Source organism: Somniosus microcephalus, chromosome 6, assembly GCF_052327205.1.
Source record: "Somniosus microcephalus isolate GS21.2 chromosome 6, FLI_Smic_1.0, whole genome shotgun sequence".
NCBI classification, from domain to species: Eukaryota; Metazoa; Chordata; class Chondrichthyes; order Squaliformes; family Somniosidae; genus Somniosus; species Somniosus microcephalus.
In genome coordinates, this window is record NC_140992.1 from 94,670,432 (window position 1) to 94,694,293 (window position 23,862).

Here is a 23,862-nt window from a genome sequence, read left to right on the forward strand (position 1 = left end):
AGGCTACACTGAGCTCACTGTAAATCCCATAAATCAGAGAGATAACAGGTGGCATAGTGGCAACAGAGGCAGCACGGTGGCATAGTGGTTAGCACTGTTGCCTCAAGGCGCCAGGGACCCGGGTTCAAATCCGGCCTCGGGTGACTGTCTGTGTGGAGTTTGCAAATTCTCCCCGTGTTTGCGTGGGTTTTCTCCGGGTGCTCCGGTTTCCTCCCACAGTCCAAAGATGTGTGGGTTAGGTTGATTGGCCATGATAAAAATTGACCCTTAGTGTTAGGGGGGATTAAATACGTGGGGTTACGGGGATAGGGCTTGGGTGGTGATGTGCCTTCAATAACCACAAAACTAGAAGTTATAGGGCTAGATTTTCAGTTGCTTGCGCCAGCAGTTAGCGCCTTAAGAGAAGTGATTTTCGGGCGCTATGCGTGTAGCGCCCGGGCGCAGCGCAGTTTGCGCCCCGCCCCAAATTAAGTTGCCCGTTAGCGCCGGCGCAAAGTTTAGCGGCCGCCCGGATGCGCGCGCAGAAAATGACGTCACATCCTCGTGCAACGCCCTTTGGCCGCCCCGAATCCAAACTTCAGTCGGACCGCCCCATTGTGCGGCTGGCGTCCAGAGCGTTTGTAAAATGGAACGCAACACACCCTGGGGAGCGCAAATTAAAGGGCACTCCTCCTGCACTATAAATGGCAGTCTGCATGTGTTGTGTGGACGGATCCAGTGTGTTGTTGTGCACGGTGTATTTATGTTTCCATGTTTTCCTCCTCCTCCTCCTCCTCCTCCTCCTCCTCCTCCTCCTCATCATCCTCATCCTCATCCTCATCCTCCTCCCTCTGCCTTTGAAAAAAACACATGCACCCTTCCCCTTTAAGAGCTCACTGGCACCAGAGTGTCTGCCGTGCGCTGCGCCGGAGCTCGGGCGCTGCGCTCTGCACCGCCGGCTTAGCGCCTAAAGATAGTAGTGGAACGCCTCTTTTAGCGCTCCACCAACCTCTTAGGGCGAAGCCACTGAATTTCCGGCAACGGGGCGCTACTTTGGGGCGGGCGCTAACTTCGGGCGGGCGCTAAGGTTAGCGCCCCAAAACTGTCTATACTGAAAATCTAGCCCAGTGACTTTAACAAGTTGGCTTTTAATCACTAAGATCAGAGCTAACATCTCAACACACTGACTGGCTCGCAGGAATGAGTCATACAGATCCTGGGATCTTTATGTAAGAGAAGTCAGGGGCGGAGCCAAGAGCCAAGACCTGGAACCTTCCAGGTTAGTCAGGAAAGAGGAAGTGAAACTATACACCGTGTGGGGGAGGGTAATATACATGAGTGCAAAACGAATACAGGCAAGAACGAATACAGGCAAGACAAACAGATTTCATTACATTCACCCCTTCTTTAGATTTAGTCGATCGGGGTGATGTTTCTTAAAAGTTGGTATAAGTGAGTCTGTCAGGAGGTTTTGCGGTTCTCAGTGATCGGCGCAAAGCCGGTTGGGGTGCCTCTAGGGGAGTGGATTCTGGTTCCTCCGCTGTCTGGGCCTCCGCAGTGTCTTCCAGGTTATCTGCAGTGTCCTCCAGGTTAAAGTTGGGTATTGATACCTCTGGGCGTCCTGTCTCTTTTTGGTGTAGGTCTTCCTCAGGTAGTCTCTCATCGTTCTCTCCGCTCCCCGAGGGAGCGAGGTCTTTTATGGAAACAGTGTCCTCTCGCCCGTCAGAGTATTCGATATAGGCGTACTAAGGGTTTGCATGGAGGAGCTGTACCTTTTCCACAAGGGGGTCCATTTTATGGCCTCTCACGTGCTTCCGCAATAGTACTGTCCCCGGAGACGTCAGCCACGTGGGTAGAGATATGCCCGAGGTCGATTTCCAGGGGAAAACGAACATCTTTTCGTGAGGGGTAGCATTAGTGGCTGTACATAACAGAGACCTTATGGAGTGGAGCACGTCTGGGAGGACTTCCTGCCAGCGGGAGGTCGGAAGGCCTTTTGACTTTAAGGCTAACGTGACAGCCTTCCAAACAGTAGCATTCTCCCTTTCCACTTGCCCATTACCCCGGGGGTTGTAGCTAGTGGTTCTGCTAGTGGCTATCCCCTTTGAGAGCAAGAACTGGCGCAGTTCGTCACTCATAAATGACGTCCCCCTATCGCTGTGTATGTAGTTCGGCATGCCAAACATGCAGAATAGATTACCGAGACACTTGATGACCGTGGCACTGGTCATGTCTGGGCAGGGAATGGCGAAGGGGAAGTGGGAATATTCATCGATGATATTGAGGAAGTATACGTTACGGTCGGCAGAGGGAAGGGGTCCCTTGAAGTCCAGACTTAGGCGCTCGAATGGCCGTGTGGCTTTGATAAGGTGTGCATGGTCAGGCCTGTAGAAACGAGGCTTGCATTCCGCACAGATGCGGCAGGCTCTGGTCATTGCCCTGACCTCCTCGATGGAGTGGGGCAGATTGCGGGACTTTATAAAATGGTATAGTCGGGTGACCCCTGGGTGACAGAGGTCATTGTGGAGACCCTGTAATTTGTCCGTATGAATGCTGGCACACATTCCCCGCGATAGGGCGTCTGGGGGTTCATTAAGGGCTCCCGGCCTGTACATAATATCATAGTCGAACGTGGATAGTTCGATCCTCCACCTGAGTATTTTGTCATTCTTGATTTTCCCCCTTTGTTATTAAACATGAAAGCCACCGACCGCTGGTCAGTGAGCAGGGTGAAACGTTTGCCGGCTAGGTAGTGTCTCCAGTGCCGCACTGCCTCCACTATAGCCTGTGCCTCCTTCTCGACAGAAGAGTGCCTGATTTCAGGTCCCTGAAGGGTTCGGGAGAAGAAGGCCACAGGTCTCCCAGCCTGATTGAGGGTCGCAGCTAAAGCAAAGTCTGACGCATCGCTTTCGACTTGAAAGGGAATGCTTTCGTCCACTGCACACAGTGCAGCCCTTTCAATGTCCTGTTTGATACTGGGGAAAGCCTCCCGAGCTTCAGCTGATAGTGGGAAGGACGTCGATTTAATGAGGGGTCGGGCCTTATCAGAGTAATTGGGTACCCATTGGGCATAATACGAAAAAAATCCCAGGCACCTTTTTAAAGCTTTGGGATTGTGTGGCAGGGGCAGTTCCTTTAGGGGGCGTAATCGGTCAGGGTCCGGTCCAATTACCCCATCTTCCACCACACAGCCGAGGATACAGAGACGGGTTGTGTTGAAGACACATTTGTCTTCGTTGTAGGTTAGATTCAGCTTTAGGGCAGTTTTTAAAAATCTCGCAAGATTTAGATCGTGGTCTTGCTGGTTGTGCCCGCAGATAGTGACATTGTCCAGATAGGGGTAGGTAGCTTGTAGTTTATTCTCGTCAACCATGCGGTCCATCTCACGTTGGAAGACCGAGACCCCATTTGTTACCCCGAAGGGCACTCTGAGAAAATGGTAGAGGCGCCCGTTCGCCTCAAAGGCGGTGTATGGGCGGTCCTCCGTTCTAATGGGGAGTTGGTGATACGCGGATTTGAGGTCGATAGTCGAGAAGACTCGGTATTGCGCGATCTGGTTGACCATTTCTGATATGCGGGGTAAAGGGTAGGCGTCCAGCTGGGTATAAATATTAACAGTCTGGCTGTAGTCAATTACCATCCGTTTCTTTTAGCTATTTTTAACTATGACTACTTGGGCACGCCACGGACTGGTACTGCATTCAATAATGCCTTCCCGCAGGAGTCTGTACACTTCCGCCTTGATAAAGTGTCTGTCTTCCAGACTGTACCGTCTACTTTTGGTCGCTATGGGCCTACAGTTCGGAGCGAGATTAGTGAATAAAGAGGGCGGGCTGATTTTTAAGGTTGATAGGCCACAGACTGTGAGTGGCGGCTGGGACCCGCCATATGCTAGCGTGACACTTTCATGGTGGCACTGGAAGTCCAGGCCCAAGATTACATTAACACAGAGTTCTGGCATCATGAGGAGTTTAAAATCCTTGTAGTCCGTGCCTTTTACAGTCAGTGTTACCACACAGTAGCCCAAAATGTCCGAAGTGTGGGGCTTAGCAGCCATAGCAATTCTGCTCCGTGTAGGGGTTACCGTTAATGAGTGCTGCCGTACCAGGCTAGGGTGGATAAAACTCTCGGTACTCCCACAGTCAATTAAACATTTCGTTAAATTCCCGTTTACCTGTATGTCCATCATGGATTTTGTCAACGGGTGTGGCCTGGATTGATCCACCGTGATCAAAGCCACTGTTGGGCCCTGGGCGGCCGTTGAGTCGGGAAAAGATGGCGGATCCCAAGATGGCGGCCCGCACGGCACGCACGAGGCGGTGACGGAGTTGGAAATCGGATTCCCCCTGCAGACTTTGCTAAAATGCCCCTTTTTCTTACATTTGAAGCATGTAGCGTCCTTCGCTGGGCATCGTTGTCTGGGGTGCTTGGCCTGGCCGCAGAAGTAGCATTTCGGGCCTCGAGACATTGCCGCTGTAGTAGGACTCCTGGGTGAACTTCTGTGTGGGGACTCCGGCGGTGTAGAGCTGGTCTGAGACCTGGATGGGGAAGATGGCTGATTCCAAGATGGCGGCCCGCTCGGCGCGCACGAGGCGGTGAGGGCCGCATGGCCGGAAGAATAAGAGTCAGAGTTTTTCTGGGCCACGTCCAGCGATCGCGCAGTGGCCACTGCCTTTTTTAAGTCCAGGACCTCCTTCTCCAGCAGTCTCTGCCGGATATAATTCGATTTGAGGCCCGTGATGAAGGAATCATGGACCAATTCATCAGAGTACACGTTGGCCATCACGGCCTTGCAGTTACAGTCCCGGACCAAGTCCTTTAGGCCCTGTAAGAAATCGTCCATTGATTCCTCAGGTCGCTGCCTGCATGTAGCCAGCAGATGTCTGGCGTACACTTCGTTTACTGGCCTCTGGTATTGGGCCTTCAGGATAGTGATGGCCTCCGTGTAAGAGGTGGCATCCCGGATGAATGAATAAATCCGATGATTAACGCGAGTAGTCAGTAGACTCAGTTTATCTACCTCGCTAGCGGATGAGGCCCTCGTGAAGAGTTCGAAGCATTTGAGCCAGTGTCCAAATTGATTTGATGCTTCAGCAGAATGTGGATCCAAGTCCAGACGCTCTGGTTTTAGGAGTCGATCCATCCTAGTATTCTTTAGTGACTAAAATTGATGTGCCTTCAATAACCACAAAACTAGAAGTTATAGACTTTAACAAGTTGGCTTTTAATCACTAAGATCAGAGCTAACATCTCAACACACTGACTGGCTCGCAGGAATGAGTCATACAGATCCTGGGATCTTTATGTAAGAGAAGTCAGGGGCGGAGCCAAGAGCCAAGACCTGGAACCTTCCAGGTTAGTCAGGAAAGAGGAAGTGAAACTATACACCGTGTGGGGGAGGGTAATATACATGAGAGCAAAACGAATACAGGCAAGAACGAATACAGGCAAGACAAACAGATTTCATTACAGGTGGGATGGCTGTCGGTGTAGGGACCGGGTGCTAGGGTTTGGATGATCAGCCATGATCTCGTTGAATGGCGGAGCAGGCTCGAAGGGCCGAATGGCCTATTCCTGCTCCTATCTTCTATGTTTCTATGTAACACTGGAATGCGACAACTGGAGGGTCAGATTTTTATTGTAAATAAGATACAATTTAGATGGTGACTAGTTAGAGGTATGGACTGGATAGGGCTGAATTAGTATTATGATATGATCCTATATGATCCTCTATTCTACTATTCCAAGGAACAGTGATGATGAGCTGGGTTTTGTTCGATTCTGGCTTATTTACTTTTTTTTGCTATATCGCTAGAATTTGCTGTGGGGAATTTTAAGTCTTTGTTTATTAATGTCATTTCGAAACCCTAACACCACCGGCCATTCACCACTGTAACACTGATCTTACTTTAAAAGTACAAGAAAACTATAATTACTGTTATTACATTAAAAAAAAATGTTATTTAAGTACAGTGAGTTCTCACTTCAGTTTGTCAACCAACATAGGAGAGAAATTTCTGCAGTTCTCTATTTGTAATGAAATTGTGAACACGTTCTCTGTACATGTATTTGCAATCTTGATATAAATAGGAACCAGTGGAAATTTTCCTTCACACTGCTGGCATATAAGAATAAAGAAATTCACTCCTACAGTTCTGTGGAGATTTTGGTTACATTTGTAGAGAATTGCAAACACTTGCCACTGACTGTTGTGGTCAGAAAATGATGGGGTTCATGTAAAATAAATGACAATAGGTGAAAATGGTCACTAAAAAGGGGCAGCGCAAGATAAAGTAAGAAATGGGTTACATGCGTGTCAACAGTCCATGTTTTATGCAGGTAGTCAATATTCACACCTGGTATGGGTGGCTTCATGTTTGCAGATGAAAATCTACAGGAATTTAAACTTCCCATGCTGCAATGAGGTCATCCGATCAGCCAACATAACTCGGGTGTCATCGTCTCCCGCAACACTCCCAGTTCCACCCCTCGCTTCTGCTCCCAGCCCCTACCTGTTCCTTCGGATCATTCCTCAGCAGATTGAACTCTTGCTGTTAGTTTTGTAAGATCGGAAATTCCCAGCCACAGTGTGCAGCATATTGGAATCCACAAACAAAGCAGCAACATTAGGGAGGAGTTAGAAGTGGCAGAGAGCCGCAAATTGGGAGAAGACAAGGGTACTTCCATGTACTGGAGGGAGTTGGGAAGATAAGGGGTGCTTCTTTGAGAGAGAGACAGCAGGAGAAGAAAAGGTGCCTTTGTGAACTGGGGAGGGAGGTGGAGGCAGAAGAAAACTTTCTGTGGAATGTGAACTGCTACAATGTTTCACTATACAAATGATGCAATTTTGTGTATACCTGCTCTGACCATTATTATTCCATAAAGTGAATCCATTACACTACTATGACTCTACAGGAGCCAGACACACATTCAATGTGACATCTTAATGGTGTTTGCTCAGTGAAATATTTTTAAAATAGAGAGGTAAACGTGTGCAAATACTAAGAGTTAAAAGGAAAGAACAAATAATATAAAAAATTTGTTTGACATACATATTAGAACATAAGAACATAAGAAATAGGAGCAGAAGTAGGTCATACAGACCCGCAAATGTTTTAAGGATATAGAGAAGTGAATTTTATCACTGAACAATTTTTTCTTCAGGCGATGTTTGAACTTGTCACTTCTGAAGCTTCGTACTATAAGAGTCTGGAGATCCTAGTTTTCCACTTCATGGAATCTGAGCAGCTCGGTGAAATACTCAGTCCCATTGAAAAACATCATATTTTCTCCAACATCCTTGACATCAAAGCAGCCAGTGAAAGGTAAGCGAAGGAACATCAAACTTGCTAAATGTACAAGATAATTTTGACATCTCGAAGGGGTGTCATTGACTTCACATTAAGGCAAACTTTCATCATGCTTGGAATAATTTTTTAAACAGTTGATCGTATTTAATTTCACTTCTGGGAATTATCCCATGGTACTATTTCGAAGAAGTGCAAAGAAGTTCTCCATGTCCTGGCCAATATTAACCCATCAACCACCATCACTAAAACAGATTATCTGGTGATTATCACATTGCTGTTCGTGGTACCTTGCTGCGCGTAGATTAACTGCCTCATTTCCTACATTCCAACAGTGACTGCACTTCAAAAATACTTAATTGGCTGTAAAGTGCTTTGGGACATCCTGAAAGGCGCTTTATAAATGCAAGTCTTTACGTAACTCGAAAGGGAGATAAATCTGAACTCTTACTGGTGTCTCTCAGTTTTATCTTATTTTTGCATTTTGTGCCTTTCATGTAGAAAGTTTGTAGCTGATGTCACTGTTGGAAGAAATCCGTGCAAAATATCTGTCCACAGGCTTCCCCAGCCTACAGTCTTAAAGTATCAAACATGAGAGCAAAGGGCAACCAACAGGCACCTGTAAATGTGCAGATATCTCCTTTTTCAACCTTTATCAGTGTACACTGGTGGATCGTTATCAGTCAGCAAACATTACCGAGTACATTACTTTTTACTTTCAGATTCTTTCAGGACCTGGAGCACCGTATAGAAGAAGACATTGTTATCTCAGATGTCTGTGATATTGTGCATGAACACACTGTCAGACACTTCAATGTCTACATCCCATACGTCACAAACCAGAGCTATCAGGAGGCTGCCTATCGACGATCAATGTATGCTTCGATGCTGTTTCTGTTTCTGAACAGGAGGGTAGAACAATCCTTGTTACAGTGTGTGCATGTATGCCTGTGCATGTGTCTGAGTAAATGTGCCACTGAGCCTAATAATAGCTGCAATATCTCACCTATATGCATAAAATTTGCTGGTGATAGCTTTGTGGTAACAGAGTCACATTTGAATATCAAAGAAACCTGTTTTCTCTAAACACTCAGCAGGTCAGGCAGCATCTGTGGAGAGAGGAAGGTGGGGTTAACATTTCAGGTCTCGTGACTCTTTGTCAGAACTTCTGATGAAGGGTCATGAGACCTGAAACATTAACCCTACCTTCCTCTCGCCACGGGTGCAGGCTGACCTGCTGATTGCTTCCAGCACTTTTTCTTTTTATTTCAGATTTCCAGCATCCATAGTATTTTGCTTACTATTTCCTCGACTTGTTTGAACTGACATTTCACAGTTTTATTGAATCTGAAAAGTTAGGAGCACTGTTTAACGTTGTTAGAATATTGTCAATGGGGAGAGAGTTGCCTGGAATGTACACTTTAACATTTCCCATTTGCATTGAAAATTTCAGGTCTGAGCATTTAGTGCTGCTGGTGAGCCCCTCTATCTAAGGATCTGTCTACAGCGCACGCCTGATATAGCCCCCAATGCCTCCATCAACTCATTGATTTTTTTAAATGCAAGGCCCCTGACCTGTAGATCTCCAGGCTCCTCAGTGGAGAAGTGACACCTCTTGACCTCAAGCACTCTACATACCCTCAAACACCATCTGGGTGACTGGAGCATATGGGCAATGTCAAGTTCTGCACAATATTCAGAAATAGTTTGGGGTAAATATTAAGGACATTTTTGAAATCCTAAGGGGGAGAAATTCAGTATCACCCCGTTTGGGGCGCAATTATCGGCCGGGCGCAAAGTTTAGCGCCTGGCGCTAATTATCGCCTCTGACTGCAAACTTGGCTTCTATTGCCCCTGCAGGTGATTGGAGCGCTAAATCAGGCGCTACTCACCTCTCTTAAGGCACTAACGCCGAGGAGCAAGGCGCTACCTCAGAGTGCTGGCGAAGCTCATGTGATGTCAGTCAGCAATGGAACACAGACACAGTGGCGCCAGCCAGTTCTTAAAGGGGAGGGTCGATCTTGCTCTCCATCCACACCTGCTCATTGCAGCCTTGAATCTCGGCCTGGAGAGACCTGTACATCAATTCTGCTGGAAAGAACAACGGAGAGGCCCAGGGAAAGAGCTCAGAGTGCAGCCCCCATTGTCTCTTCTAAATCGATGCAAGGAAGGTCAAATCAAAATGAACCTACAAAGTGCTGCTCAGTACCTAAAACTCCTTCACACAAACTCTCCAGAAGTCTCTTTCTCTCTCTCAGAATGCGTGGTGCAAAAATGTCGCCGACAAAAAAAGGCAGGAAGCGGCTGCCTTTAAATAACACTCCCCCAGTCCCTTCCCGACTGCAAAATGTTCCCCTCTACCTGTCATTGCTAGCGGCAGGCAGAAAGGCAGGGGGCGCCACTCAATATCCGGTCCAGGGCGCTACACGCTCGACTGATGTCACGATCTGCGGGCGCAGGAGATCATAGCGGTGGTGTTTAGCACCGCCACAAAATGTCTGGTCAATTTTGCGAGCGGCACAAACATCGCCGCGCCCGGGCGCTAGTTGCTTTGCGCCCCGTTAATGCCCTCTTAGGACGCTAACGGGAGGCGCAAAGCAACCGAATTTTCCCCCCTAAGGTTTTTAAGGCATTATATGGGAAAGAATGTACAGGTTATTGCTGAATTTCAAATACGAGTTTAATCAACATTTTAAAGAACAGTTACCTTCTCGGCACTTCTTCTTCACAGGGAAAATAATCTTCAGTTCCGTAATGTGTTGGCTGAGCTCGAGAAAGATCCCAAATGCAGAGGGCTGCCCTTCCCTTCATTTCTTATCCTGCCTTTTCAAAGAATAACACGCTTAAAACTGCTGGTACAGGTAACTACCTGAGATAATTCTATGGATGTCAGACTGACTACATTTTTCAGGCAAATATTTCAGTGTCTATTTGTATTGTGATCATTATTTTATACAATGAAGAAGACCATGTGATGTTACATCTCATGGGGCATCAACAGTACATTACACCAAATTGTGGGATTGAGTCAAGTACCTCTCTGCCTCCATACTACATAGTAAAATGTAATTTCCTTTTTTTTTTAAAAAAAGAGCTATTAAGTGCCATGAAAGTGTAAATATTTCTCAACAATTGGTGTAAATAGTATATTCATTTTTAACTTGCCTAATGGGGTTTCTTTTCACATAAACATTTTGCTGCTTGGAGCTTACTTAGTGGGCCACTGGTCTCAAGTAGGTATTATATCACATTCTAAAAGAGTATCCATTATGCACAAGAAATTGCAAGTTTTAAAAGAATAAATAAAAGTGTTTTGATTTGTTTTAGAACTGAGGCCATTCAAGCAGCCAAGAATTTGATTCCCAGTTCAGTCCTCAAGGCTTCATTATCACTTACCGTGGTTGAATGACCCTCATCCCTTCTTAGTTGGTAGAATGCTGTGTCATGGCAAGGTGTTCCACTGGGAGGAAATGTGGAACAGAGATGTGGAGACTTCATTTAGTTTCTTCTCCCCCCCCACTGAGAACTGTATTTGAAGAAGGTCAAGAAAGATACAAGGCAACCAAATGGATGTTTGTTTAACTTTTCATTTATGGGCATAAAGAATTTTCTGCTAAGTGGCTGATGTCTCTGCATTCAATTTTGTTTGACAGAATATCTTGAAAACAGCTGAGGAAGAGTCAAAGAGGGAAAGCACAGCTGTGAAGGCACATAAAGAACTTGAAAAGGTACAAGGTTGACATTCTCTTTTTCCTTTTTTTATTCAACCTTCTTTTCTCACTCCTTGGGGGTAGTTTTGACTTTGGGCGATAATGTAAAACACACGATATCGGCTTGGACCCCCGTTATACATCTCTTCTGATTTTCATTTCCATGGAAGTCAACTCTTCTCTTTTGTCTTTTTGTTCTTTACCTTTTGCATTTTTGCTACACCGTCCATGCAAGTACTTAAAATTCTTGACTACTGTATTAAGGTATGCACGTATGTGTTTGTGACGCAGACACCATAATACATTGCAAAAGACTGTGACAATATACAGGGGTAGATTTTCAATCAGGCCTCCACTCATGCATTATTAGCACCCCTGAGCATTAATTTGCTGATCCTGTCCGATTACGTGGGGTTCAGCTTCATTTACAAGTACGGAACTCTCTGCTCATATTTGGGCTTGGTGATGAGAGCTCATGGGGGGGTGGCGGGGAGGAAGGAGGAGAGGACACACAAAATTGCATGTAAACAGCCCTTTAAGGGTAATCCATAAATGTTAACTAATACAGTCACTTAAAGATAAATGGCCACAATGGAAGATAAGAATGTTGGTAACCTTTACAAAGGCTGAGAACATTTTTAATGTGCATTTTAACCTGCGCAAAGGCTGTCTTGGTACCAAAAGTGCCTGGCAAAACCTGTCAGTTGCCACATTAAGTATGGAGGCAGGAAACCAAGTCTGTAGCTAAGTGACAGAGCGCCACAACACACCAATCCCTTGTTTGATAGCTGGCAAAGTGTTGGTGCACATTAACATGGTAGTGAGGAGGGGGCACTGCTTGCCACTCTCATGCAGCATCCCCATAGCCATGTGACTCCTTAAATTCCTGTGAAAATTGGTAGTGGATATCTTTTCACGCACCCTCTTTCTTCCTGTTTTACTGAAGTCCTGTGAATTAATCACTTGCAGTTGCTTTCCAATTAGCTAGTGGGCAATAACGGTTCTTTTTCTGGGACATTTAAAAGCAAATTTACCATAACGAGTAAATAAAAATTGTTCCACAACAATAATTCCACAAATTCAGCATATAAATAATGATAGAAATATATTTTTTAAACTAACAAAAATAAAACAGTGCTAACATGGCACAGTACTATAAACATTGCAACAAAAACATACAAAGCATGTACCCCTTTAAGAGCTCCATCGTACGTGGAGCTTTCCTTGCATCCAATCCGAATGGAATTTATAGGGAAAATGCTGCAGAAGCTGGGAAATTGCATCAGGGATTCATTTAAATAATTTTGCGTACGTTTTGAGGCCTTAATGTGACTATGATACAAAGTATGTGCAAGCACTTTAGCACATAAATTGCAGCCAGAGGGAACATTGTAGGCAAAAGGAATCAAGTGAAAACATGTCTAAGTCCTGCTCCCCTAATTTTCTGATCTCCTGCAAAAATGGTACAGATGAGCTGAAAATTTACCTTCATAACACACTGTTGGAATGTCTTATTAAATGCACTTATCCTACACAAATATGGGATAAAGCACACTTAAAGTGAAAACTGTGCTGTGTGTCTTAATTTATATTTAGTCTATGGTATAATCACTGGTTCATTTTAATAATTTAGGAGGCCCAGTAGAGCATTGGACCTCCAGGAAAATTTCATCTGCAGAAACTAAGATAGCAGCAGCTACAAAGTCAGGCATTGTTGTTAGATCTCCCTTCCAGGTTGTGGCATCTGCCAAGTCAAACTTACCAATTTAATATCAATGGTTCCTCTTTCAAGCAATCCAGTGGAAAAATCTTTTTATGCACAACTGCAGATTAAATCAATCTTGCAAAGAACAAAGGAAAAATTAAATGACACAGGACATCTGTAGCTTGGTATTTTCTAAATTTGATCATGTAAAGATGCATTGACTACAAGAATTTGTCTATTTATAATATTTTCTTCTTGTTGAAGATTATCAAAGAGTGTAGTGAACGTGTGAAAAAAATGAGTAGAACTGAGCAGCTGATCAACTTTGAGAAGAAACTGGAGTTTAAGGTCAAGGTATGAACAGAAAAATGGACTCTTGTCCACATAAGGATAAGTAAGTCTGTATCTGTAGACCAGTACACATAACCTTCGGAGAGGTCTTCAGAACAGAATGCCATTAGTGAATTGGAAAAAAATAAAAAATTAAATTAAAAGATAAAATAGAAAGTAAAAAACACTATTTATACTTTTTTTAGAAGTCATAGAAAAAGTGTGCTTCAATGAATATATTTTAAAAGGAATTCATTAATTGTAATTAGGTAGACTTGCGTGGACCCATGGCTTTCAGTTAATCAATATCATTAAGGATTTTTGACCAGTAACCATAGAGAGATCAATTATTTTATTGTTACCAAAGATTGCATCTAACCCACACCTGTACTCTTCCCAGTCTGTGCCAATCATCTCCCATTCTCGGTGGCTGCTGAAGGAAGGTGAACTGGAGCAAATGTCAGGACAAAAAGCAACACGAACCTTCAGGAAGAAGAAACTGTTCAAGCCAGTCTACCTGATTCTGTTCAATGATCTTTTTCTAATAGCCAAGAAACATTCCTAGTGAGTCCTTGCAAAAAACATCAAAAGATATCAGAAATGTGGAGGCAACTAAATTCAAGTATTGTGTGGTTATATGTCATATCGGTAGCTTTAAGGCTTGTAACTGCCATATAAGGTTTATTCCTGTAAGAATTGTAGTTTTTGTCCAATAGTGTTGCTACATACTGTGCAGATTTTGAAATCTGATTTTCTGGCTGCTGTATTATCAAGAATATCTAGTTTATGAAGGACAGACATTTCAAGGGTATCAAGGCAGTGGTATGTATATGAGTGCAATGGTTTGTTTACAATGGCCTAGAAATTGGGTTTTGGCTTAGCCAGGGCTTTAGCGCCGGAAGTTATTGCCGGCGCGAAGTCCCCTGCGCGCGCCAAAAATTCAGTGGCGCCGCGCCCAAACGGCTGCCGGCGCTACTGAAGGGTCTTTGCGGCGGTACATCGGCGCTAACTGCCGTTTCGCGCCGCAATTCCGGCGCTGCGGCACCCGATGCGGTGCGGCAGGCTGGGGACGTGCAGGCCTCCTCCTCCCGTTAAGGAGGAGCTGCCTGCACCCGGCCGCGGCCCGCGCAAATCAGCTTAAAAATGAGCCCGGCACCTCGGACAAGTGCCGGGCTTGCATCTGTTCCGGGGGGGGGGGGGGAGAAGTCCGGGGAGGGAGCTGCGGGCAGGCGGCCGGCGGGAAAGTGGCCGGCCGCCGCGGGGCCTTTAATGCGCCGGCGCAAACTGAAGTAAGGCACCTCTGCCAGAATGTTGCTTGCGGCTGCCACGGGCGAGGCGGCCGCAACTCAATTTCGGAGTTCGGGCGGGTTACCACGGCAACCGGGACGCTGCGCACACCGATGACGTCATCGGTGCCGGCGCAGCGCTACCGGTGCAACGCCGATTTAGGGCCCCAGGGAATTTTTAAACTGGCCATAACTCTGGCGCTAGTCCCTCTAGCGCCTCAAAAGCGGCGCTAAGGCTAGTGAATTTCTAGGCCAATATGTTTTGAATGGTTTCAAAGGTGCAATCTGGATAGAAAAGCTTTCATTAGGGAGCTGGGTGATGGTGGGTTTGACACTGGCCATTCACCTCTGGGCTCTTGGGTTCAAGTGCAGCCCAGATTGATGGGATGAAAGTCTCCTCTGTCTGCTGGCTGTAACAGTCTTACGTGAAATGAGTTTGGAAAGTCTCAATCCAGGTTCTACTGGACATGGCTCTACAGCACAAAACTGTTCTAAATTCAACACTAACTAGCAATCTCGCTCAGAGAGATCACAGGATGGCTAGTGTGGGAAATGGAAAGGATGTAATGCTGGTGCAATTGAGGGTATTCTTCTGAGGCACTTTGTTGGGATAGATTAGAGGCAGCTTCACTCTACATCTGGCTGTATGATATCTCACCTGTAAGTGGTTGGTGCTGACACTGGTTGCCTGAAATGGGAAAATTCTCCATTGCCCACGCTAACATTCCTCACCATGATGAACACAAAAATTCACTGTATAGGAAGAATATCCCTTAACAAATATTACCCTTATAATAATTGCAGTTTACACACTTGACTGCCACTATCCATGATACTTCTTTATAGCTCCTACATAACATCAGAGCAAAAACAAAAAGATACATTTTCCATTTCTGTGCTCTTGGCCTAGGAGTGTAGAAGTGGAAAATTTACCCTAAAGTACCACTAGTAGTCCTGAAGGAAGTGGATCAGTGTTGATAGTGAAATATCTTATGATGTAGCTTTAACCTCTCTCTAAGTGGTTGTAAAAATATACAGTACAATATTATGACTGATTCCATTCAGACTTTCCAATCACATCACTGAGGGACAGAAAAATATTGTCTCATGCTGATGATTCTAGAATTGTCTCTTAAATCATTGACAATTTATTGGGCGAACCCTGCGGAAATTCTCCCCAAACTATTCAGTATGGTGGTTCTTAACTGTGACATTTCTTCTTTCTAGTGACAGATATGAAGTGTTTGATTATGCACTTCGAGGCCTCCTTCGGATCCAAGAGCTGGAGGACCAGGGTCAGGCACTTGCAAATGTATTCACGCTACGACTCTTGGAGAACAGCAATGACCGAGAGATCCAATATATGTTGAAAGCAAAGTCACTGTAAGTATCTCAACAGAAGGACTCTGAAAATTGCTGGAAATGTACATCAAGGCTTTTGAATTTCTGTGGAATCTTTCCAATTTCCCCCAATAAGTTAGGCAGAAGATTGGTTCCACCAATCCCCCACCAGAGAACCCGCATGAAAGTTCCAGGCGCAGATCTGTTAGCATCAGAGAGAATAGGCAGACTAATATTTTGGATGGGGACCTGAGACTGAACTGTCCTAATGAAGAATCTCCAGTCTGTATTTCCAACATTTTCTGTCTTATTTCAGATTTCTAGCATTTGTAATTTTTCTTTTTTTTTTATCTCTGCCATGAGATTCTCTAATTATCGGCCAACTAATGGGTTCTATGAAACAGTGTGTAAATGGTGCTGGGGTGTCGATCATGCTATCTGCAAGGCTGATTATTGCTCCACTGTACCAGAATGTGCAGCTGCAATTCTTTTACACTTCAGCCTGTGGGATGTGACATCCATATGGCAAAACTAATCTCTTCATATAATTTTTTCTCTTAGCTACTTATTTGTGAATGTGATAAATATCACCGAGAACAGCAGGGCTGGCTGTCATCTCACTTAGTCTTGAAAGGAAGCATTTCAAAAATAAATCAGCACAGTTATTCAGTAAAACGTTATGCAAATGATACTCTAATAATATACAAGATGAAAGATCTTTAAAAGCTTCTGCTGTCAAAGCTCTTCTCAAATCTGTTTGATTTGAAATCTCAGTGGACCCAGTCTTTTTCTGCTACCAGAACTACATTCACTATTACACTGATCAGCATAGCGAATGTATCACAATTCGCCCAATATTCTTTAACTGTAATGTTAGTGTCTTTAATCCTATCTGTACTGTAGATGGGAGATATGTGTATCTCCTGTAACGGTAACAGTTAAATGCAGAAAGTATTATTCAGAATTGCAGCCAATGATATTCAAACTATAGAATTATTACATTAGTTACAGTGCTTTAATGCATTATGTCAGTTCTCCTGTCACAGCTGTAATGTTACATTCCTAATGCTCATATTACCTTGATTACAATTTAACAAGAAGCAAGTGGAAATAATGGTGGGTGAGCGGTAGCATAGTGGTAATGTTACTGTAATCCAGTAAGACCTGGACTAATAATCTGGTGATACCAGCCCTGGGGAGGTGGGTATGGAGGCGGGACTGCCAGGAAAATGGCAGAATCTGGGGGCGGGTACCCATCTCACCCCCAACCCGCCTCCCTGCCATCTTCCCAGGAGGTGGGTACCCGACCCACGCTGGGAGCCACCTCCCCAAGGCGGGAAGTGGATTAGTGGAAATTAACTGCCTGTTAACAGGTAGTTAACAGACAGATTTTTGGAGAATCCCTATTTTCAGCCCTGAAGTGCGGGCTTCCCAACAGCTCTGAACCACGCCAGGGTCAGCAAGGTCTGTTGGTCTGCGGGGGTCGGAGGGGCCGAGATGTCCGGTGTGCAGGTGAGTGATGCGTGCAAGTGTGGAGAGGTAAGTGTGTGAGGTGAGTGTAAAATGTTTTAATAAGTTTTACTTATGTTTATTTCTTCCTGCAGGCTTCATCCCTTCAGGTCTTGGGAGTCAGAAATCTCACTGGCACAGAAAGCAGAATGGCCACTGAACTGTCAAAAGCTGCAGCCTTCTGCTTTCTGCTCAGGAAAGATCTCTAACTGAGCCTGAGTGGAAGGACTCAACTTAGAGGACAGATTGTCAGTGTTTGACAGCTTCATAGAGCTGTCAAACGATGACAATTCATCTGTCAAAAGCTCTTGACAGATGAAACGTCACTTGCTGATATCACCTGGAACTGGCTTTCCCTTAATTGGCCTGCAAAGCCCGCTGGGAGGGCTTAACAAGGTCAATCAAGGGAAAATAGCGTGGGTTGGCTACAAGTCGATGGAGGTGGGACTAAAACCTGACAAATGGGAGTCCCGCCTCCAAAAGCTCCCTATTGAGAAAATCCAGCCCAAGAGTTCAAATCCCACCACGGCACCTATGAAACTACCGGATTGTCGTAAAAACCCATCTGGTTCACTAATGTCCTTTAGGGAAGGAAATCTGCCATCCTTACCTGGTCTGGTCTGGTCTATATGTGACTCCAGACCCACAGCAATGTGGTTGACTCTTAACTGCTCTCTGAAATGGCCTAGCAAGCCACTCAAGGGCAATTAGGGATGGGCAATAAATACTGGCCTTGTCTGCGACGCTGCATCCCTTGAACGAAAAAAAAATATTGCTGCTTCTTCACCACTTTCTAACACTTTTTGATGAGGTAACAGAGAGGGTGGATGAGGGCAGTGCAGTTGATGTGTATATGGACTTTCAAAAGGCATTTGATAAAATACAACATATTAGGCTTGTTAGCAAAATTGAAACCCATGAGATAAAAGGGGCAGCATTGATATAAAATTGGCTAAGGGATAGAGAACAGAGAATGGTGGTGAATGGCTGTTTTTCAGACTGGATGGAGGTATATAGTGGGGTTCCCTAAGGTTCAGTACTAGGACCACTGCTGTTTTTGATATACATTAATGACTTGGACTTGGGGGTACAGGGCACAATTTCAAAATTTTCAGATGACACGAAACTTGGAAGTGTAGTAAACAGTGAGGGAGATATACATAGACAGGCTGGTGGAATGGGCAGACACATGGCAGATGAAATTCAATGCAGAAAAGTGTGATGTGATACGTTTTGGTAGGAATAATGAGGAGAGACAATACATTGTAAAATTTTTAAGGGGGTGCAAGAAGAGAGATACCTGGGCTGTTTGTGCACAATTCTTTGAAGGTGGCAGAACAGGTTAACAAAGCAGTTAATAAAGCATATGGGATCCTGGACTTTATAAATAGAGGCATAGGCCCCGATTTTCCTGGAGCCGTCGGGCGGGGTTTCAGGCGGGCGGGGGCTGAAAATCACAGAAATAGGGGGTCGCGACCCCCCCCCCCGCCCGATTCCCCGCCCCGCCCGACTTTCGCCCCGGTATTTCAGCGCGACCCGATTCAGTCCCGCCCGCAGCCGGCGGGACTGGTCGGCAGGAGCCTAATGATCAATAATTGGCGGCTGTAATCCAAGTTTAAGGGGCCCTTGCAATTTTCAGCCATTTCCTACGTAAACCACGCCTGGTGGGAACACTGCTGATGAAACCTGGCGTGAACAATGTTGGCTTGCTTACTTTCAGCTGCAGGTCAATCAGGAATGAAGAGATTTAATCAGACAGCATTGGTAGGCTGCAGGACCTTGTTGCTCCAGGCCTGGGGCAACTTGTTGAAGGCTTAGGCACAGCTGTGGAAGGTTGGAGCCTCACACTCTTCTCCAGTGTGAGCTCCTGGGAAGCCCCTCTCACCACCCTCACTCAGCGCTTCCTCAACGGAGGCATCTGCCAGAAGCATGGGAGGCCTTTTGTTTCTTCCCTTCCTGGATATTTGAGGATCTCCAACAGCAGAGGAGGCTGGAGCAACTCCAGCAACAGCATCACCAGCAACAGCAGCTCCAGCAGGAGCGACAGGCTGCTGCTCACCCACCTGAGGCAGCACAGGCCAGAAGGGGCCAGTGCATGGAAGGTCGTCGGTGCAGGAGATACCCCCCAAACAGGGTCTACAGACACAGGGTCAGCTACCTCAACATGACTGAGCAGCAGTGCCAAAGGCGGCTCCGACTTTCGTGAGAGGTAGTGACTGACATCTGCGCAATGCTGCAGCAAGACCTGGAGCCCAGAGCACCAGGTCCACACTACTTACCAGTGGCCATCAAAGTCACCACCGCACTCAACTTTTATGCCTCAGGCTCCTTCCAGGGATCAGCAGCAGACATCAGCGGCATCTCCCAGGCGGCCGCACACATTTGCATCAAACAGGTCACCGATGCCCTCTTTGCCCTCGTGCACAATCACATCCCTTTCACCAGGGATCGAGCAAGTGTGAGGGCGCGAGCGCTTGGATTAGCTCAGCTGGCAGACTTTCCAAGGGTGCAGGGTGTCATTGACTGCACACATGTGGCCCTTAGGGAACCCCACCGCAATCCAGGAGTTTTTGTCAACCGGAAGGGCTTCCACTCCCTTAACGTTCAGCTGGTGTGTGACCACAAGAAGGTGATTTTGCATGTTTGTGCCAAGTACCCTGGCAGCTGCCATGACTCCTTCATACTGCGCCAGTCTACTGTGCCTCCGCTATTCAGTCCGCCAAACGAACTTCAGGGATGGCTACTTGGAGACAAGGGATATCCCCTGCGGTCTTGGCTAATGACGCCGCTGAGGAGACCAGCCAACGAAGCTGAGGAGCGCTACAACTCCAGCCACATTTCCACCAGATGCTTTATCGAGCAAGCCATCGGATTGCTAAAGATGCGCTTCAGATGCCTCGATAGATCAGGTGGAGCCCTACAGTACTCATCAGCCAGGGTCTCCAAAATCGTCGTGGTATGCTGTGTGCTTCACAACATTGCACAGCGTCGTGGCTTGCCGATTCCGCAGGACCAAGAGGCTCCTCACAGAACCGCCTCGGATGAGGATGATGCTGAGGATGATGCTGAGGAGGAGGAGGAGAAGGAGGACGCAAACGAGCATCCTGCAGAGGCCCGTCAACCAGCGGCACCAGTGCGCGAGAACATTGCTGGGCAGAATGCAAGGAACGCACTCGTCCTGGGCAGATTTGCGTAGCCTGGCACATCAAACACTACAGCCTCGCTGCTTCTTAACTGACCATGGACAGTGGCCCATGCCTGCGCATTTCTACCTATTTGACCAGCTTGCTGACATCTGCAAGTTATCCTAAGGCCTCAATGTGATATCCCCATTCGCCAAATGACAGATGCCATAACTGCAGCAGTTGCCACCAGATTTTTAATGTACAGCAAACTGATGGCATTAAAACTCTTTACAAGACTTTTTACCCAAGTGACTACCCTTGTGATTAGTGGTGCTTTATTTTTCTCTTACGCGTGCTCCTACATAGTGGTACCCCTGTGGCTTCAGCAGATGTGGAGGCCCCTTGCTCACTTTCCTGCTGCGCCCGTCTCGACACCTTTGGCGGGCGTCCTCTGGGGTGGTGAGCCTGTGAGGGCTTGCCAGCAGTCTGCTGCTCCTGCAGCTGTGCAGGGGTTGAGACTCCTATCTCACTTGGGTGTTGACTCCGGCGGGGCTCTGACCGAGGGCACTGAAGTGGCATGGAAGTGTGAGCGCGTGGTGAGGAGCCCCCCACTTCCTTGAGGTGTGCCAACAACCTCCCTCTCATGGGTAAGCTCCCCCTCAGTGCCTGCAAGTGGCTGGAGAGCACCTTGCTGCACATCAGGGGGGCCATGGGGACCCGTCTCTGCACTGGAAGTCCTGCTCAGAGGGACTTCCATGAAGGCCTGGTTTCGGTGCTCAATAGATGCCCATCGCTCCTCAAGAGATGTCATTCTATTCTGAGCACTCACCATGTTTTTGATACCCTGGCAACTAAGCTCCTCCATGGCCATAGCCCTCCTCTCCTCGGCTGCAGCCCTCCTCTCCTCGGCCGCAGCCCTCCTCTCCTCGGCCGCAGCCCTCCTCTCCTCGGCTGCAGCCCTCCTCTCCTCGGCGGTAGCCAGCCTTACCACGGAGGTAGCCATCCTTTCCGTGGTGATGCTTTCATGCGCCAATGACTCCAATAAGGCTCTGCTCATGCTCACCATGGACTTCTCCATTCGCTCCACACTCACAGCGACCCTGGAGACAAAACCTGCCAGAGACTCCTGCATCTGTGGATGAAGATCCATCACCTCCTCTCTTGCGGATGGACCCAGAGGCATAGGGTCGACATGCAGCTGAGCTGAGCTGGCAGAGGCCTGCGCCCTCCGACGAGGACTCTCTGTTAAGTCTGTGTGTTATATGGAGAATTACTACACAGACCACAAGAGTAAACTTTAACAGGTCTTTACTAGTTGAAGGTCAGGGCGGAACTGCCCAATAAATCATTACACAGCACTTATATACCGGTGTGGTCACCACCGGTATTACAGTATACAGCAGCCAAGATAAAGTAGTGCAACTCTTAAAATAGTTCTCTTAAAGGTGGAACGGTTCTCTTAAAGGTGGAACGGTTACATACACTACACTCTCCACTGCTGTCCCTGTCTCCACAATCTGCTGATGCTCACTTGTGAGCTGTGAAACACCAGGTGACAACACTACTCTATGTCCCAAAGGCCCCCCCGAGGTGTGAGTGTCTGCGCTGGTGCTGGGTGCGCTTACTTCTGCTGACGCTGCGCCCTCAGATGCTGGAGCTTCCTCTGAGGAGTCTGGCTGCAAAGCCTCTTCCTCCTCGGCAGTGGTGACGGGGGCTCCGGATGGTCCTGTGGGGGAGTAAAGGAAAGAGTTAGAGATCTGATGCCAAAGCTACTTGCACATTAGATTTGGCAGATGCTCATAAGTCCAAATGATGTAGCTTCAGAATCATATCAGCGACTCATGCTATGTCAATGAAAGAGATGGGAAACTATTCTGTCACCAGCTTGCGGGTTTGCTCCTGTCTCTCCTGCCCCAGCTTCCACAGCCACGTCAGCCCCAGCAATCTCCATCACTGCTTCCTCCCAGGGGGTCAGGTGGGCAATTGAGGGTGGTCCTCCTCCAGTCCTCGCTCGCTCTCTCCTATTGTGAGCTCTCTTTTCCTGCAGTGAGGGAAACAAGTGGAGTTTGAGTGAGAGTGCAGGAGTGAGTGTAGAGATTGCATAGCATAGATACTTAGAAGGAGACAAAGATGGTATGAGGCTGCAAGACGAAGGGCCCTCCCTGTGTGTTGTCACTTGTGTTCCAAGCATCAGAGTGAGAGGCAGTGTGAGGGCTGCATGGTGGAATAGTTATGTGAATGTGAGCATAGAGAGAGAGGGAATGGATAAGGGTGCATGGATGTGACTGTGAAGTGGGATGTGGAGGAAGTGATTGCTGAAGCCGAGTGCTGTTGGGGAAAGGCAATGGGGATCAAGTTGAGGGTGATGGAAACTTCATACTTACTTTTCCTGTACGGTGAAGGTCATGGAAGTGCTTCCTACACTGCATCCAGGTCCGACGGGTGACTCCCTGAGAGTTGACCTCTGCAGCCACCTCCATTCATGCAGACCTGGTCTCTTTGGGAGGCCTCTTCCTCCCTGAGCTAGGGAAAAGGACCTCCCGGTGGGTCCTAACCCCATCCACCAATGTCTGTAATGAGGTCTCGTCAAATTTGGCAGCAGCTTGGCCTCTGCCGCTGGCAGCAGCTGGTGCAAGCTCCTCTGCCATTCTCTCCGACTGGTTGGGAAGCCTGCAGAGGTTGAGAAGCTTGCTGGAGACTTTAAAAGCACCACGACTGATGACATCATAATGTGGGGCTTTCTGACTGGAATTGGACACTTAGCACGCTGGAAATTAATTGGCCAATTGAGGGAAAATTGCATGCAGCTGGCTGACCCATTTAGATTTGGGTCGGAACCCGACATTCGGGGAACCCGACAATTCCCCGCACCTTCGGGAAAATCGGGGCCATAAAGTACGAAAGCCAGGAAGTTATGCTAAACCTACATAAAACACTAGTTCGGCCCCAGCTGGAGTACTGTGTCCAATTCTGGGTACCACACTTTAGGAAGGACATAAAGGCTTTGTAGAGGGTCCAGAAGAGATTTACTAGAATGGTTCCAGGGATGAGGGATTACAGTTACGTGGATAGACTGGAGAAGCTGCAGTTGTTCTGATTAGAGCACAGAAAGCTAAGAGGAGATTTGATAGAGGTGTTTAAAATTATGACGGGTTTAGATGGAGTAAATAAAGAGAAACTATTTCCAATGGCTGAAGGGTTGATAACCAGAGGGCACAGATTTAAGGATTTAAGGCAAAAGAACGAGAGGCGACATGAGGAAAAACTTTTTTACACGAGTGGTTAGGACTTGGAATGCACTGCCTGATAGGGTGGTGGAAACAGATTCAATGGTAACCTTGAAAAGGGAGTTGGATAAATACTTGAAGGAGTGAAAATGGCAAGGATATGAGGAAAGAGCAGGAGAGTGGGACTAACCGGATTGCTCTTTGAAAGGGCCAGTGCAGACTCGATGGGCAGGTTGGCCTCCTCCTGTGCTGCACTATTCTATGATTCTCTGATTCTCCGAACTGGCAGAAGTACCATTCAACTTGAATTTATAGAAGTCACAGGGTCATTATGCCTACTACT

The 23,862-nt window shown here is 46.8% G+C and overlaps 1 protein-coding gene across 2 annotated transcripts in view; it reads left to right on the forward strand.

Annotated features, from left to right (window-relative positions):
• ngef (neuronal guanine nucleotide exchange factor) overlaps window positions 1-23,862 on the forward strand; it is a 76,604-nt gene that overhangs the window by 39,021 nt on the left and 13,721 nt on the right. For both annotated transcript variants that reach the window (XM_085990558.1, XM_085990560.1), the window contains 7 exons: window positions 7,144-7,304; window positions 8,009-8,161; window positions 10,018-10,147; window positions 10,940-11,014; window positions 12,966-13,055; window positions 13,432-13,595; window positions 15,545-15,700. In XM_085990558.1, coding sequence (XP_085846684.1) covers window positions 7,144-7,304; window positions 8,009-8,161; window positions 10,018-10,147; window positions 10,940-11,014; window positions 12,966-13,055; window positions 13,432-13,595; window positions 15,545-15,700 — 929 coding nt within the window. The remainder of the gene's footprint in view (window positions 1-7,143; window positions 7,305-8,008; window positions 8,162-10,017; window positions 10,148-10,939; window positions 11,015-12,965; window positions 13,056-13,431; window positions 13,596-15,544; window positions 15,701-23,862) is intronic.